This window comes from Eumetopias jubatus, unplaced genomic scaffold, assembly GCF_037043125.1.
Source record: "Eumetopias jubatus isolate StellerSeaLion01/CBP00866 unplaced genomic scaffold, mEumJub1_p1.0 scaffold_4, whole genome shotgun sequence".
In the NCBI taxonomy this organism is placed as follows: Eukaryota; Metazoa; Chordata; class Mammalia; order Carnivora; family Otariidae; genus Eumetopias; species Eumetopias jubatus.
In genome coordinates this window covers 36316567-36332801 of record NW_028274810.1, presented here as the reverse complement: position 1 = coordinate 36332801, position 16235 = coordinate 36316567, and the positions used below count along the sequence as shown (strand labels likewise).

General features: G+C 43.3%; 1 protein-coding gene across 1 annotated transcript in view; it reads right to left on the bottom strand.

Annotated features, from left to right (window-relative positions):
- Nucleotides 1-253: 253 nt before the first annotated feature.
- The window catches only part of MCOLN2 (mucolipin TRP cation channel 2), a 54321-nt gene continuing 38339 nt past the window's right edge, over nucleotides 254-16235 (bottom strand). The window contains exons 9-14 of the mRNA XM_028102567.2: nucleotides 15918-16067; nucleotides 14390-14491; nucleotides 14162-14284; nucleotides 5188-5394; nucleotides 3482-3609; nucleotides 254-1114 (exon numbers count right to left, since the gene is read on the bottom strand). Coding sequence (XP_027958368.2) covers nucleotides 1078-1114; nucleotides 3482-3609; nucleotides 5188-5394; nucleotides 14162-14284; nucleotides 14390-14491; nucleotides 15918-16067 — 747 coding nt within the window. The 3' untranslated portion in view covers nucleotides 254-1077. The remainder of the gene's footprint in view (nucleotides 1115-3481; nucleotides 3610-5187; nucleotides 5395-14161; nucleotides 14285-14389; nucleotides 14492-15917; nucleotides 16068-16235) is intronic.

Below are 16235 nucleotides of genomic sequence, written 5' to 3'. Positions count from 1 at the left end.
AAATTTAAAGTAGTTGAGCCCTAAAAGATAGCACAAGTATGAGATAAATCCATACATGAAGTGATCTTAATCTCAAGTCATTATCATAAATATTTACTGAATAACTTCTATATACTAACCCCTCCTTCACTGCCTTTAAGAAAGTGAGAAATCCTTTTTGGAGACCAGATAGTTAAAAGAGATGTGATCTGAATTTTGCAGTAGGTAGATATTAAGAAATACCACATTAAAAAAGAAAAAAGCAGTAGCTCCATTTGTTGTGATAAAAATAAATTTATTTGGGAAAAAAATACCATCTTTCTTTGCTTGACAAGGGCAAATCACCACCATAGTAAATTTCAACTGTTAAAATGAGTGAGCACTGTTACAGTTCACTTCCACATGTCATGTGTACAATCAACAATTAGCACAAGTGACAAGGTGTCCAAATGACTCTATTTCCAATTTATCCCACTGACCATGCCAACAGTTGCTTCCTGTCATGCTGAAACACACACACACACACACACACACACACACACACACAAATAGGCCTAGAAATGCCCACTACAAGAGGTCTTTTTGTGGATGTAAGTGTGTTCTTTAAAAGGCTTGATGGTTCTCCAACTTGGAATTTTTAATTTAGTATCACAACCAACTTCATTGCTGTGCACACCATGAATTAACAAATGTCTTCTAACCCAAGAATCCCTTTTAAAACAAACACTTAGTGGATGATAAACATGCATCTTTCAATGCATGGCTTTAAGTGCCATTGTTTTTGCACACTCTAAAATGTGATTTTTTTTCCAGCCCAACACTGTGATGTCATAAATTAAAGTCCAATGCAGAATGTCATTATCACTGCGCTATTGCACTCATGCCCAGTAGTTGACTGCAGTCTATGCTTCATCCCATCCAAGTTTATAAAAGGAACTTTGGAACTTCAGTTGTGTTCAACCAGCTGACAGTCCTCTTTCCTGCTCCACAAGTAATAAGTCAGTATTTTTGGAAGTGCTGCTCCAAGCTGTTCAGGGTCCCTCTGCACTGTCACTGGGTAAAAAGGCCTGAAACTTGATTATCTTTAGCAGAAGGACTTTAGTTGACAAGTATCAAGTGGTCATCACTTCCCCTCCTGTATCAGAAAGGGGGAGGGAGAAAGAGAAAATACTGATTTCAAAATCTTGGAGCTGGAATAGAAATACTCTCTGTTCTAGGCATGTATAGGTTCTAGACCTGCTGAGTGCCACGTATAAGAGGAAGAAAGGTTAAGAAGGACAACGCACATTATTTTTGGTTTGAGCGGATGCCTTTGGCAATTCTGAAGAGCTGCCCCTGTCCTGGGACTCTGCATCTCCCTATATTGACAAAGCCTCACTCGATAGCTACAACAGATTTCCCTTTCGCTGCAGTGGAGAAGGGGAAAGGTTAACTCTGCATCTGTCCAACCCAGTAGATCTTTCCAAAGAATCACGTCACATTAGAACTGGAAGAGGTTTCAGAGGTCGTATGTTGCAGCCTGGGGGCACTGGAAAGACCAGGAGGTTAAGGAGAGGTCAGGGAACACATTCAGTAACCAGTAGGGTCCAAAACAGAAACCCAGGTGTTGTAATGATCAGGCTAGAGGCTCTGGCAATAATTGAAGGAGAATCAGTCTGTGGTGGTTGCTGGACTGCTTGATTAAAAAAGAGTGACCTTCATCTTGCTCTGCAGGAGACAGAGCTGTGATAGTTGAGGCTGTTAGTCACAGGCACCAGCCAGGGGCCCCAGACAACAACATTTGTGCTGCCCTCACTCCCCAGGTTCCCTCAGTGATGTCCTGCTCCAATATTTACTCTCCATTTATGGCCTTCCTCAATTAAACCATTCTTAGCTTCATGAAGCCTTTAAACACATTCAGGTGTACTGAGGTTTTGATGGAGTCGAAGCCATCATTTATTCTCAGTACAATCCATTTCCTGCATCAGTCCCATGACCTTGACTTACTCTCGGCAGGGTCCACCCAAATCTGCCCGGGATCCAGGCCTTGATCTGATGATTCAACTCAAACTTCTCCAGCTGATTTCACCCATGACCATCTTTGGTAACAGACACTACTGTTTTTATTTTTGATATCCCCTTGTTCAAAACTTTCAACATTTTAGTTCTTCAGTTGACTTCCTTGATAGACTCCCTCATTCCATTTAATTCTTTCATTCATCATGATGAGCACAGTCTCCCCTGAACCAGCATCTTCTCGACGGACCCTAGCACACCATACAGTGGACAGTCTGCTGATACTGCTACTTCTTCTCGGCTCTCAGACCCAATCTGATCAAGAACTTTTCCCGTCCACCCCTTAAACCTTCTACTCGTTCCATATGGCTGCACTAGAAAACATTTAACCACCTCCTGTGGCTTTTTGTGATGCACACCAAGGTCCAAAAACCAAACACCTAAGACTGATTGGTTACTTTCCAGAATTCACAATTATATTCTCTGATGAATACTTTTTCTTTACAGTTAAATACACATCAGAAAAAGCAACTTTGTGAGACTTTTCCTTATGCAAGGTGTCTCTTAGGAAGCAGCTGCCTATTAGGAAAATTAATTTCTCCTTTGCCAGCTCCTATGTCAATAATCTCATGCTCTAAGAGGAAGAAACGTGATTTTTAAAAACTTCACTTTTCTCAGAAGACCTCATTTCATATTTACCAGACATTCTTTGGAGATGCTCAATCATATCATTTCAAAATCCCAAGATGCAGTATGAATTGATTAACAGAAAATACATCCTGTGGTTTTAAGTAGCAATTATGTTCTTCCATCTTCCTTCAGGAATTTGGTTTCAAGCATTCTTCTCGAAAAACATGGGTAGGGGGTATTTTTAGTTAACAACCCCACCTCTGACTTCACATGAAAACAAATAAGGGCACAATTAAGAAAACTATCCTCATCTGACCTCCATTCTAGTCCCCAAAACACCATGTGGATGTGTTGCCGCTGAGGCGTAGACCATTTGCGTAAGTGTCCAGCTGAACACGAGCAAAGTGCCGTTGGTCAAGGCAGAGCTACTGCTGTGTGTTCCCAGCCAAGGCTATGCACAGCCTCCTCTCAAGGAGGGTCCCTGCTCTGCTCAAGAAAGGTTATTTGTACCAAATATTGCAGCAAGGGAAAAGGCTTGGACATTCCCAGAGGTCCACCTCTAAAAATAAGTATTTTGACCTCTTATTTGGCCACCTCAGAATTCACCTTCTTTAGGGACAGAACTCATGCCTTCCCATTAGAGTCTCATAATATTCCCAAGAGATCTCAACCATGTCATGTAGCTTTCTACCCTGTTTTAGAAGAAACAATTCATTTCCGAAGCCAGTTTCAGTGGGAGGAAAGAAAATGAAAGACAAATTATTTCCCACAACAAGCTGATTTCTGAGTGTAGAGTTAACCTTGGAAGAATTCTTTGTTAAGGCCACGGAGAAGCTCACCTTAGGAGCATGGAGACCTGATTAAACACAGTACTGACCTCCTCAGGCAGCAGACACACGACAAGAAGGCTGAGGACTCTTTCTGATACTTCTCTTTGCTACTACTACTACATTCCTTCAGGAATTCCTGAAGATCTGTTTCAGGAAACCCATTCTGTTGGTATTTCTGTAAAAAGAACACAATGTTGTTACCTTATTTATAGAGCATGAGAAACTGCTCCCTTTGTCAACACATCAAACCCACCTTTGCTAAAATAAAACTCTCCCACATTGCTAGCTCAGATGCAAAAACTGATATTAACAGTGATGCATCAATCTGTCAGTCCCAGAAAGCCAAGCCAGGGCCACCATGGGAACAAAAACAATCCAAAAATCCCAGAAAGAAAGCTATGGCTGCGCAGGGGAGGGGTGTGTTAATAAGGGGAGTGAAGGAAATAGTCAAAAGTCTAAAATTTTAATGCTAATTATAAGACCAGATAAGATCTCCCCTTACCCTCACTGCCAATGTAGAGTCTACGGGGCAGTAAGCCCTAATTCCTCTACTTTTATGGAAGTTGGTCACTTAGTGGGGCAGAAGGCAGCAAGTTCTTCCCATTAGACACAAAGACCCTGAGACCCTGCTCACCCCATGCTTACTGAGGTTACTGAGGCTTGGCCCACTCCCAGGGCCACTGCCTCATCAAAGACAGGAACCCCCAGGGCGGGAGTGTGCGGCTCCTATCTCCATGCCCAGCCCTGCTACTAGAGCCAACCACCCATCCCCACGTGAGCACTCATCTCCCCATGGCCAAACAAAGCACTCAGGAGCATTTCCAATGGATGGTAGTCTTCTTCTTTTTAAAGATTTGATTTATTTGTCAGAGAGAGAGAGAGCACAAGCAAGGGGAATGGCACGCAGAGGGAGAGGGAGAAGCAGGCTCCCCGTTGAGCAGGGAGCCCAATGTGGGGCTCGATCCCAGGACCCTGGGATCATGACCCGAGCCGAAGGCAGATGCTTAACCAACTGAGCCACCCAGGCGCCCCTCAATGGACGGTCTTCTGAATTAGTCTGAGAAGGGCTTACTAAGAGGACAAAAGCCCAAGGCATTGACAGAACACCTCTGGCTGTTCAGACACTGGTCCCAAAACAGGGTTTTCCAAGCACGACCATCTGCTGTGGAGATGCCACCGCATGAGGAGGCACAGAGCTTCCGTTGAGCTACAACGCAGTTCAACAGGGCCAGTCTGAAAGGATCCAGAATCCATGGGGTGGCTTAGGGAGGCAGGAAGCGAGGCAGCCACAAAAACCTTAGCTTTCATCATTTCAAGGAAACCCGCACCACACAAATGGCTGTCGTGTACAGGCGTGCCCGTGCCTGGTCAGGCTGTCAAGGTGGCAGAGACACCCCTTATCGCTGAAGCTGATTATTCCATGGCTTAAATTCCATGACGGGCAGGTACAGCTGCCACTGTGGAGACTGACAGCCCAGCTACCTGACTGACCATGCTCAGCCCATCCGGACCCACGTCCTTTCTCTCTTCCAACACACTTCCAGACCAGTCCACCCCGGTCTGGATGACAGGGACAATACCCTGAATGTATATATAAAATTCACCACCGGCACCCACAAAGTTTCTTTTCTAAAAAAAAAAACCTTGAAATCAAAGTAAAATTGTACTATTTTAAGTAAAAAGGCAGAGTATTTTCCTATGTTCCAATCCATACAGAATTCGCTGTCGTTTTTTGGCAGGAAGTATGACTTACCTTAATGGTGTCGTAGGAGTCTGTAATCAGGGCAATGAACAGGCTGAGGATCATATATATAAAAAGACTGATGAAGGAATATAAGTACAAGCGACTGAACAGCCACACCAAGACGCTCTTCTGCTGGATGTGAGCAAAGGTTGCAAACATGTCATCACCATTGACTAGAGAAAACAGACACTCAGCAACTGTGTTCAGATCCTCAAACTGTAGGGGGAAACCAAAATTAGTTTTTAAGAGGTATGATCCAAAAAAGCAGAGAAGTATCTAGTTAACTTATTTTGTTGTTGTCATCATCACTATTATTAAATAACATTCATTTTATTTTTTTTTTAAAGATTTATTTGTTTGAGAGAGAGAGAGAGAGCATGAGCAGGTAGGGAGCGGCAGAGGGACAAGTAGACTCCCGCCCTGAGCAGGGAGCCCGATGCGGGACTCGAACCCAGGACCCTGAAATCATGACCTGAGCCAAAGGCAGACGCTTAACCAATGGAGCCACCCAGGTGCCCCGATTCTAGATGTTTTAAAATGAATTTTAGGGGCGCCTGGGTGGCTCCATTGGTTAAGCGTCTGCCTTCGGCTCAGGTCATGATCTTAGCGTCCTGGGATCAAGCCCCGGAGCCCCACATCAGGTTCCCAGCTCAGTGGGGAGTCTACCTCTCCCTCTCCTTCTGTCTCCCCCCCCCCGACCCCTTCTGTCTCTCACTTTCTCTCAAATAAATAAAATCTTTTAAAAAAATAATAAAACATCTAGAATATACCACAATAAGAAAATATTATCCAAAACTCTCCTTGGGGCACCTGGGTGCTCATTCAGTTAAGTGTCTGACTCTTGATTTTGGCTCAGGTCTTGATCTCTGGGTCCTGGCATCAAGCCCCTCATCAGGCACTGTGCTCAGCAGGGAGTTTGCTCGTCTCCCTCTCCCTCTGCCCCTCCCCCTGTGCACACTCTCTCTAATAAATAAATAAATCTTAAAAAAAAAACCAAAACTCTCCTCCATGCTTACAAAGATAATCTCTCGATATTTTCCTCAGTTTTTTTCCTTTACACTTTGTGTATATTTGTGGTCATATCATCTAACAATTTTGGATCCTGATTTTTTTTTTTCTACTGAACATCATCTTATGTTACTCACACTTAGAAAGTTTTTTTTTTTTTTTTAAATATAACAACTCATTCCTTGGATGTCAGATTTAACTATTTCCCTCTGGCTAGAATCCTGAGAATGTTCGCAATAATAAAAGACAATGTAATAAACATTTCTCAGCACAGTGTTTTTCCTGTTACTGGGTCTAATCTGCCAGACCACGTTCTGAAAGAACAGCAGCTACTGTGTTCTACAACCAGCAGAGAGGGAAGTGGCTGAGACATAGCACAGGCTCAAGAAAGTTTTGCTACATGGAGGGTTTTACCTTAGCCTCTCCAACCGCACATTAAAAACTGAAGATTTCCAAGGCTGAGGAAGTGTCAAAAGATGAAGGATCACGGCTTGTGCCTTCGAGGGGCTCCCCTGCTGACAATGGACAGGCCATAACCTAGACACAGAACGCCCTGTGGTAGAGCTAGGGTGCCCTGTGGAAGGAAAGCGGCCCAAAGACACAGATGTAGTGAAAAGAAGGGCCATATGCACCCCAATGTTCATAGCAGCAATGTCCGCAATAGCCAAACTGTGGAAAGAGCCGAGATGCCCTTTGACAGATGAATGAATAAAGAAGATGTGGTCCATATATACAAGGGAATATTACTCAGCCATCAGAAAGGATGAATACCCAACTTTTACATCAACACGGATGGGCCTGGAGGAGATTATGCTAAGTGAAATAAGTCAGAGAAAGTCAATTATCATATGGTTTCACTTATTTGTGGAACATAAGGAATAACATGGAGGACATTAGGAGAAGGAAGGGAAAAATGGGGGGGGGATTGGAGGGAGAGATGAACCATGAGAGACTACGGACTCTGAGAAACAAACAGGGTTCTAGAGGGGAGGGCGGAGAGGGGGTTGGTTAGCCTGGTGATGGGTATTAAGGAGGGCACGTACTGCATGGAGCACTGGGTGTTATAGGAAAACAATGAATCGTGGAACACTACATCCAAAACTAATATATTGTATGGTGACTAACATAGCGTAATAAAATAAAATAAAATAAAATAAAGAACTGGGGCCTGAAGGCTGAGTGGTTCCCCAGTGAGAGGAGAGAGGGGAGGGTTCACTCAGTGAACACAGGAGAAATAGGGCGCTCAGCCTGGGAAGCAGAGGCTGCAGAGGCATGTCTATGCCATGAAGGAGGTGTGTCTATGAGGTGCTGAGGCGTGTCTATGAGGTGCTGAAGGGTCTATGAGCAGCGGCTGCAGAGGCATGTCTATGCCATGCTGAAGGAAGCACGTCTATGAGGTGCTGAAGGGCCCCATGCTGAAGGAGTTGTGTCTATGAGGTGCTGAAGTGACAGGATCTGATCTGTGTTTTATGTTAAAGGGAACCATGGCACTCGGAAGATCTAGAATGAGCAAAGCCTAGGGGCAGGGAGGCCAGGGAGAAGGGAGTGCAAGAGCCCGGGGTTGCAAGGAATCCCGGAGAGACTGGGAGGAGGAGGAAGCAGAGATGAACATACGTCTGGGAAGGGACAGACACCTAGGGGACTCCGTTTTCGGTGAGGCAAGTCTGAGGTGCCAGGAAAATGCTGCTACGCTGCGGTTAGTGGGAGGTTCAGGAGCTGAGCGTGCGCAATGGGGTTCCCACTGGAACCCCACAGGCGGCCGTCCTGGCTTGAAGTGGTTGACAAACTATTGCCACGGCAACTAACAACAAACAGCAGGTGCTTAATAAAGGGACATCTCCAGGGCCAGAGGGTTAAACATTAGTGGAATGTAAAATCTTCTAAGGAACAATAATGACCTAAGAGGCAAAAGACAATGCAGTTTTCAAACACAGATGGGACATGTTAGTGTAGAGTTTTGAATCCGATTCTGTCCCGAGCACGAGGCGCACATGTCCACGGAGTCCGTGTGGCTCTGGGGATAGCCCTGTCCCTGACGAACGCCTACGGGGTGCCTCCACTCAGAGGTCGTGAGACTATTTCACATGTCACAAGGCAAAACCTCCCACCCCCTGACCCGGAAACTGGCCTTTCCCTCTAAATTCCCTATTGCTGTCAGTGACTTCAGTCTCCTATCAAAAAAACCGTTTACTCCAAAATAATCAAGTACTTAAAACTATGTGTCGAATTGATTTGTCTTCTCCTGTCTTCAGTCTTCTAAGGTCTGTCGGCTCCTAGGATGTTTTTCTGAACCGCTCCGATGTCAGCACTTACACCCAGATTATTATGGAAACTTCCAAGACAGTCTTTACTCCAACCTCTTCATCCTACAGAGTCCACACTTCAGGAAAATCTAAACCTCACAGAATATAGCCTTCAGGTCATTTCTCGTGCTTAAGAATATACAAATTTAGGATGCAAAGTGAACATCCCAACCAAGAAGGCTGGGATAAGTTTCCTCTTCACTTGGCTTCTTCCCCTCTCCTCATTGTCAGTATCAGCATCCTGGGCCTGACTGCGCCCACACAGCAGGCCCACTTCTTTCTCTTTTCCTCATGGATGGGTTCTCTCCATCTGATGGGACGTCCTCCTCCCCCCACCTTCTCCCTCCCTGTCTCTGTGTCCCATTAAGCCAATGTTGAAGGGCTAGTTCAACATCTACTTCAAGCCAGGCTGCCCTGGTGGCTCTAGTCCCTTCCCTGTTCTCTGCATCAGTAAGAACCACCAAGGAAACCACCAGTTTGTCTTCTAGTTGGTTTATATACTTCTCCATACCCCAACTAGATAACACACACCATGTCCTCCTTGCTCCATGACTGAATCCACAGGGTAAAGCCTGTAGCCAAGGGAGAGTACACAAATGTAGCCCAAACAGAGATCATGCCCATGCCTTTAGCACATCAGCAACAACTCTGAAAAACTCTAAAGTTGGTCTCCACAGAGATCTGGAGGGAACATCCATTTGAGCAAATCACTTAACAATATGCAGATTATTTAACAGTAAGACAGGCAGTTCTCAAGAGTAAATATTTTCCATCCCTATCAGCCTTAAGACAATAAAATCAAAGCTGGTTTCTATGGACATGAATTAAAACTCTGCCAGCACCATTAATAATTCTTTTGGAATCTGGTCAAGTCCTTTCTTTAGTTTCAAGAACCCATAACAGTCTGTACTTTGGGTTCCAAAAGTGCAAATAGCCAGTTGGTAAGTACATATCAAATTCATTCCTTAGTCTCTTGTTCAGTTATTTAGGATCATCCTCAATGTAATACCTGCCTCAACGTATACCTGCCTCAATGTTAATGTTATTCACAACCATTATACTTCCCTCTCCTCTATGCACATGAGATTTATTTTAACCCACCAGAAATTTAAAAGAGATCCAATAAAATAAGTGGTACACAGTCTGCTATTTTGTACCTCAAGAAGTGGCTGTCAACCAAGATGTCCATCGACAGATGAATGGATAAAGAAGATGTGGTATATATACACAATGGAATATTATGCAGCCATCAAAAGGAATGGGATCTTGCCATTTGCAACGACGTGGATGGAACTGGAGGATGTTATGCTGAGTGAAATAAGTCAATCAGAGAAAGACATGTATCATATGACCTCACTGATATGAGGAATTCTTAATCTCAGGAAACAAACTGAGTGTTGCTGGAGTGGTGGGGGGTGGGAGGGATGGGGTGGCTGGGTGATAGACATCAGGTAGGGTATGTGCTATGGTGAGTGCTGTGAATTGTGTAAGACTGTTGAATCACAGATCTGTACTTCTGAAAGAAATAATGCAACATATGTTAAGAAAAAAGAAAAAGAAGAAGGTAGCAGGAGGGGAAGAATGAAGGGGAGTAAGTCAGAGGGGGAGACGAACCCTGAGAGACGATGGACTCTGAAAAACAAACTGAGGGTTCTAGAGGGGAGGAGGGTGGGGGGATGGGTTAGCCTGGTGATGGGTATTAAAGAGGGCATGTTCTGCGTGGAGCACTGGGTGTTATGCACAAACAATGAATCATGGAACACTACATCAAGAACTAATGATGTAATGTATGGTGATTGACATAACAATAAAGAATTAAAAAAAAAAGAAGTGGCTGTGAACCACACAATCAGTTTTGGTGGCCAAAATCCATAGTAGAAGTGAATTTTAATAATACCCAAGGTAAGAGGAAGAAGATTCTCATGGGCTTCTGTTCTAAAAGGACTACATTTATAGGGAATTGCTATGGTTCTTATGAGGTTGTAAGCCCCTAAAAAGTAGGTGCTACTGTCTCTCTGTTTTTTGTTCATTAAAAAACTTGCTGAGCCTCTACCACGTTCTACGCACCATGCTGGACATGGGGAATGCAAAGAGCAAGGAGCCATAGTCACTGTCCTTGAAGAACTCAATCTAGAAGAATCCGACAAGATTTGGTGTACACTTAGTAAATATTAAATGGTTATTTCCATAAAGAGTCCCCCTAGGTTCTATGGGGCCAGAGTGAGAACTCGAGCATTTGTTCCACAAACAATCACTTTGTGATTGAGCCACAAAGAACTTTCATTTGAATGAACACATAACCTACAGTGGCTTATTACGGAGAATGACATAAAAATTTGCTTCAAGAGCTAGTACTGAGAACCTCATGCAACATTCAGGTGAAATATTTTAACTGGCTAACCGTTGTTTTGAATAAGAAAGGAGCTTGGCTACAAAGAGAAATCCTAAAAGCATGAGGATGTCATGTGGGTTCGGCTGAACTTCTACCCAGGGCCATCAGCAAGGTCCAACGATTTTTCAATGGCTTGGTCTTCTCGTTTGTAAAATGAGGACAAGGTAATTTATTACCTCACAGTGAAGAAGTCCTCTGGAAATGGAAGAGCCACATTAGAATAATGTTCTTCCAAATCTCATCTTGAATTATTAAACACCAACAGTCTCTAGTCCTCTGTGCCCAGACATTTTGAAAGGGCGCCATGCCAAAGTCCATTAGTGCTGGGATCAACGTTGGCAGGACACTTGTACATTTACTCCCTTTCAGCTGAACCACTGAAATTCAATGTCTGACAGGAAAACAAGAAGCTGAAATATGGGAGTCCTGCTGCCGATCAAACTGCAGTGTGAACCTAGTTTTCCCAATACCTCCTCTTAGAGTGTTTTGTTTGTTTAAAGGAAGAGTTCATTTCCACACCCAAGGTTGCTGTATTTTAGAAATCCTAGAAAATGCTTGCCGTGGTGCCCAGCTTTTCAAGACTTCAGGTAATTCTAAAGGTCTTCTGATTCAACAGATGCTGACAGAATCTAAGAATTCTGATGGTTTGGATTAATTTGCAGGGGAAGGGGTGCAGGGGGCAGTCAACATTTTGAACTTCAGATTCAAAGAAGAAGAAGCAAAATAGAGAAGAAAAGCACAAAAGTCCAGACCCAGATTAAAGGTTTTCTCCCTCCATTGACTAATGCATCCACTGGATTAATTCGACTATGCATTTCCCCAATATATCAGTCTGGCTAAAGATGATAGATGCCATAAACATCTGCCACACAACCCTAGAGACAGCCCTTATCCCTCTGGTCCTCTGGGGGAGAAATGGAAGGCTGGCATTTAGTGGGCGATACAAGTCAAGAGGTGCAAGGTACAATATGATGGCCACTAGCTACATGTGACTACTGAGCACCTGATATGTACCAGCTAGTCCAAACTGAGCTGCGTTATCAGGATAAAACACCAGATTTCAAAGTACTAAAAAAAAGGGGGGGATGTGGACTATCTCAATGTTTTATATTGAGTACATGCTAAAGTAATATATTAATATTTTAGATATATTGGATTTAATATATAATTTATATATATAAATTATAATATATAATTTAAATCACTTCATCTGTTTCTTTTCTTAATGTGGCTACTAGAAAATGTGAAAGGACACTTGCGGCTCTCATTTGTAGCTTTCATATTTTTATTGGACAGTGCTGTCCAGAGCAACCCAATCTCGCCTGGATTCTTAAAAGGAGAGAACCTAACATATGAAAACACACTCAGACCCACAAAACAAATAACATCCTTTTCTTCAAGCGTGACACACTGAGGGAAATAAGACTGATTACACAGCTCTCCTCTCACAGTTGATCTACTCATAGATCAAACTAAATGCTCTTTTTAACGATCTGTTTTAGATAATACCAAGAAAACCCCTGCAGGGTATTGGTCAAAGCATGTGTACTGGGGTCAGACAAACCTGGGTGTGAATCCTATCTCTGCCATTTTCTAGCTGTGTAACCTTGGGAAAACTATCTAACATATTAAGAGCCCTATTTTCTGTAAAAGAAATATAATATTTCCCCACAGGTTTGCTGGGAGGGTTGACATAGCAAGAGGTAGAGAACTTGGGCACTATGTCTATTAGCATATAATGCTTTAGAATGGTAGCGCTCTTAGTAAAATTCAAGCAACATTATCTGATCACCTTCCAGAATAATGATGGGGTAGGGGAGATGGAGGGCAAAGGAGACAGAAGCACTCATCCTAAGCCCTTGGAGCCAGTGAATTGAAGCAGAAAAGTCAGGCTCAGTATTTATTCCACGCAGTGCAACAATGCCCTCTAGTGACAAAAATGCGGAGAAGCAGTCAGAACAGGAGGCAAGCAAGGAAGAAAAATGGAAATTTTCCTGGGTACTAAGACAGTAAGTTCTCCAGATCAGAGAGATTATATCAAAGAACAATTTTTACTCATGAGTCACCTTTAAAGCAGTGGCATGGAATTGGAAGAGCAATAAGATTATCCAGATTTACTATTAACCCAGGGACTGTCACTTTGTTAATTATACAGTTGCTCAAATAGGAAAACAGTAGTTCTCTTTGGACACGTTAAATGTAACACTTACAGGGGAGAAAACCTGCCTGTGTGTCAAGTTACTAGGATTTATTTTAGTATGAGAACACAGAAAAGTGGAACCTTGTGGACTGCCCACTTTCTGTGAGTAGTTTACAAACCAGATTTGATCATGTTTTGTTTAATGCAACTATCAAGGTCAAAACTTAAGGCTAAGCTGTTCTACAAGCTTCAACACCATCCTTTGTATGTTCACCTCTTTTTCTCCCCACAGAGAATCTAAGCCAGGATAACAGTCCCCTGGGCTATAGAGATGAAATAAGAGAAGATAGCCACACTTAGCATAGTACCTAACATACAAGCATCGAGTAATAGTTGTTATTATTGTTCATTGTGTTGTTTCTGTTGTTCCAACTGCCAGAGGCCCATGGAAGAAAAACGTTAAGATACAATAATTCCTTTCATCTTTTTTGGTTTGAAAACAAGGCCTATCGAATTTCATTTCCTGAGGCATCTGTCAATCAAATTTATCATTTTAAAACAAGAACATCTGAACGTAACTTTGATGTCCTTGAGATGCTGCTGCTGACTGAAGCCCAGTGATAGTCTAGAATTCAGATACTGATCTTTAATAAGGCACTAAGATGACAGTGTAATCAAAACCACCTGCAAAGACAACATCTGTTATCATTGTAATCCTAGACCTAAGATGGTCCTTCTGGGCGGTCTTTGTCCATCTTCATTCTCCTCAATTAATGTGGATGAAAACCCTAATACTTTAAGTGAGAAGGATATTGGAATAATTCTCCTCATTTAATTTTCATTTTTAATATAGCGATCTCGTGTCCAAACAGTTCTCAGCTGGTGATCGGCTGGGTTAGTATGTGCCCTCTGAAGCCGGTCCCAGACAACTAGGAAATGTATCCTCTAGTTACAGTTCTACAGCTCTTGTTTCAATATCCTGAAGTCACTTCAATATCCTGAAAAGGCAAAGAAAACCGATGCAAAGATACGTCTTACTGACATCGATGGTACACGCTAGAGCAAAGTGAGAAGAGGGCAGTTTGGGACCCCTCTTGGAAGGGCCCCTAATGTGCAGAAGGAAGAATTGGTGCTACACACCTTGTCATGATATGGTCCTAAGACAATCCAGCCACAGAACGTGTAGCCCAGATAGATCATACCGGCACAAGCACAGAAGCGAAGGACTTTGGGCAGTGAGGCCTGCATCGTTAAAATGAGCACCTGAAATAAAAATCAGCAGAATGAGGGAAATTAAAAAGTGGCTTACTAGGACCCAAGGAGAAATGAGTCTAAGTCCTCGTGCCCTACCCAATGCCACATCCTTACATTATATGCTTGGAAGTACCCCAGGTATCTGATGACGCCAACCCAGACAAAGAGCGTAGACGTTCCAAGCAAAATGCTGCACAGATCGTAATTTGTGAGATTCTAAGGAATGAAAAAATAGACGTGAGTAAAACATTCCACTCCACTCAGCTTATTGACCTCACTTTAAATTGCAAAGAATGGACTTGCAAAAGAATGGACTGCCTGCCTTTCTCTGGGTGACACCAAGAACTGTAAACTGAAGAAGAAAATAGCCCAATTCCAAATACATTTCTCATTTCCTCTTCGTATTTGAATTGGTTGAACTGAATCTCTGTTCAAACAATATCCTGGAAAAGAAATTGCCTTGACTACTGACCTAGGCATTAAAGAATATAAAGTAATGGTGCTGGGTAAATACCAAACAATACCACTCAGCTATTTTTGAAGAAAGCTACAACATGATTTGCTAACCCAGTTCCCACTCTTGAGGACTTCTAGGTCTCATTGAGGAGACAAACACACAAACACAGCTCTAACTTAGCATGCTAAGTGCAACGAGAGCCACAACACCCAGCTTGTCACATAGGGCTTTCCATGGTGTGGCTCCAGAATGGAGCTGGGCCTGGAGGACAGGGTGGGAGGGGGCACTGCAGGTCAACGGACAAAGGTTGAACAAAGGCCCAAGGCCAAGGGCAGGCAAGGCGTCCTAGAGAGGAGTCCTGATGGGTTCGGGAGAGCCAGGGCAGGGAGGGAAGCATAGCAAGAGGATGAGAACCCCAGAGGCCACGGTGAAAGGAAGCCACTTCATCCCAGTGGGGGCCCTGTGAAGCAGAGAGCGTTTTGATACTTCAAGAAAAATGAGTCTGACAGATGGATCTGAGGCATATAAGGCGGGAGGCAGGAAAGCCAATGAGGAGACTGTTGTAGCATCCAGGCCAGAGAGGAAGATAGCCTGAAGGGAGGCAGAGTAGTCAGTGGAGAGAGGAGGGAGGCATGGTAAGCAGTCAGGAGGCAAAGGTGGTGAGACCTGCTGGCTGACAGCACAGAGGGGAAAACATCCGGATGAAGGAGGAGGCAAGATGTAGTCATGAGATTAAATCAACGAATAACAAGAGAGCGTCATTTGCTTGGAGGTCACTCAATACTCCTGCCCTCACTCCCCTCCGAGATTCTAAGGAAGTGACTGGAGAGTCACTACTGGTTCTTGATATAATTGGTTCTTGGGTCAGCTTCTTCTTCTGCAACTTAAAAAAAAAAAAAAAATAAATGAAGCCCACCCAAACAGCCAATCTTCTCAAACTTTAGTTCCTATTCTGGAGATGCTGCTGAGGGGGATACTCATAGGAATATCATCTTCCACAGAACAATGGCTTTCTTATGTTCCCTTGATGAGGAATGAAGTCAGAGGAACCTTCAGTTATATGGTTGTGAGAAAAGAGAAAACATGAGACTCAAAATAGTCTCCATAAGGATTTTATATCTCCAAGTGCCTGGGGTCACCCAGAAGAATGGGAAGAAGAGAAGATTAAAATGAGTTGCCCCTCACCTTTGCTTTAATTTCCATTTTTAATATGGATCCAATTATTGTCATTAGGTCACTGATAATCACCAGGACATACCATCCATTGATGAACTCCCACTGGTCGGCATCACACACATGTCGCTTGTACTTCTCCAGGAAGAAATTTAGAAATCTCTGTGGCAAACATTTTAAAAAGCATTTCTTAAAAACCACACAGCCCTCTGGAAGGAGAAGACAAGTGCAAAACAGTGCTCTTGTCTGTAAAGTGAAATGGCATTACCTTTCCCAACTGGATAGATCCACTTCAAGGGTGGCGATTATGGCCCCCACTTTCTCCCATAA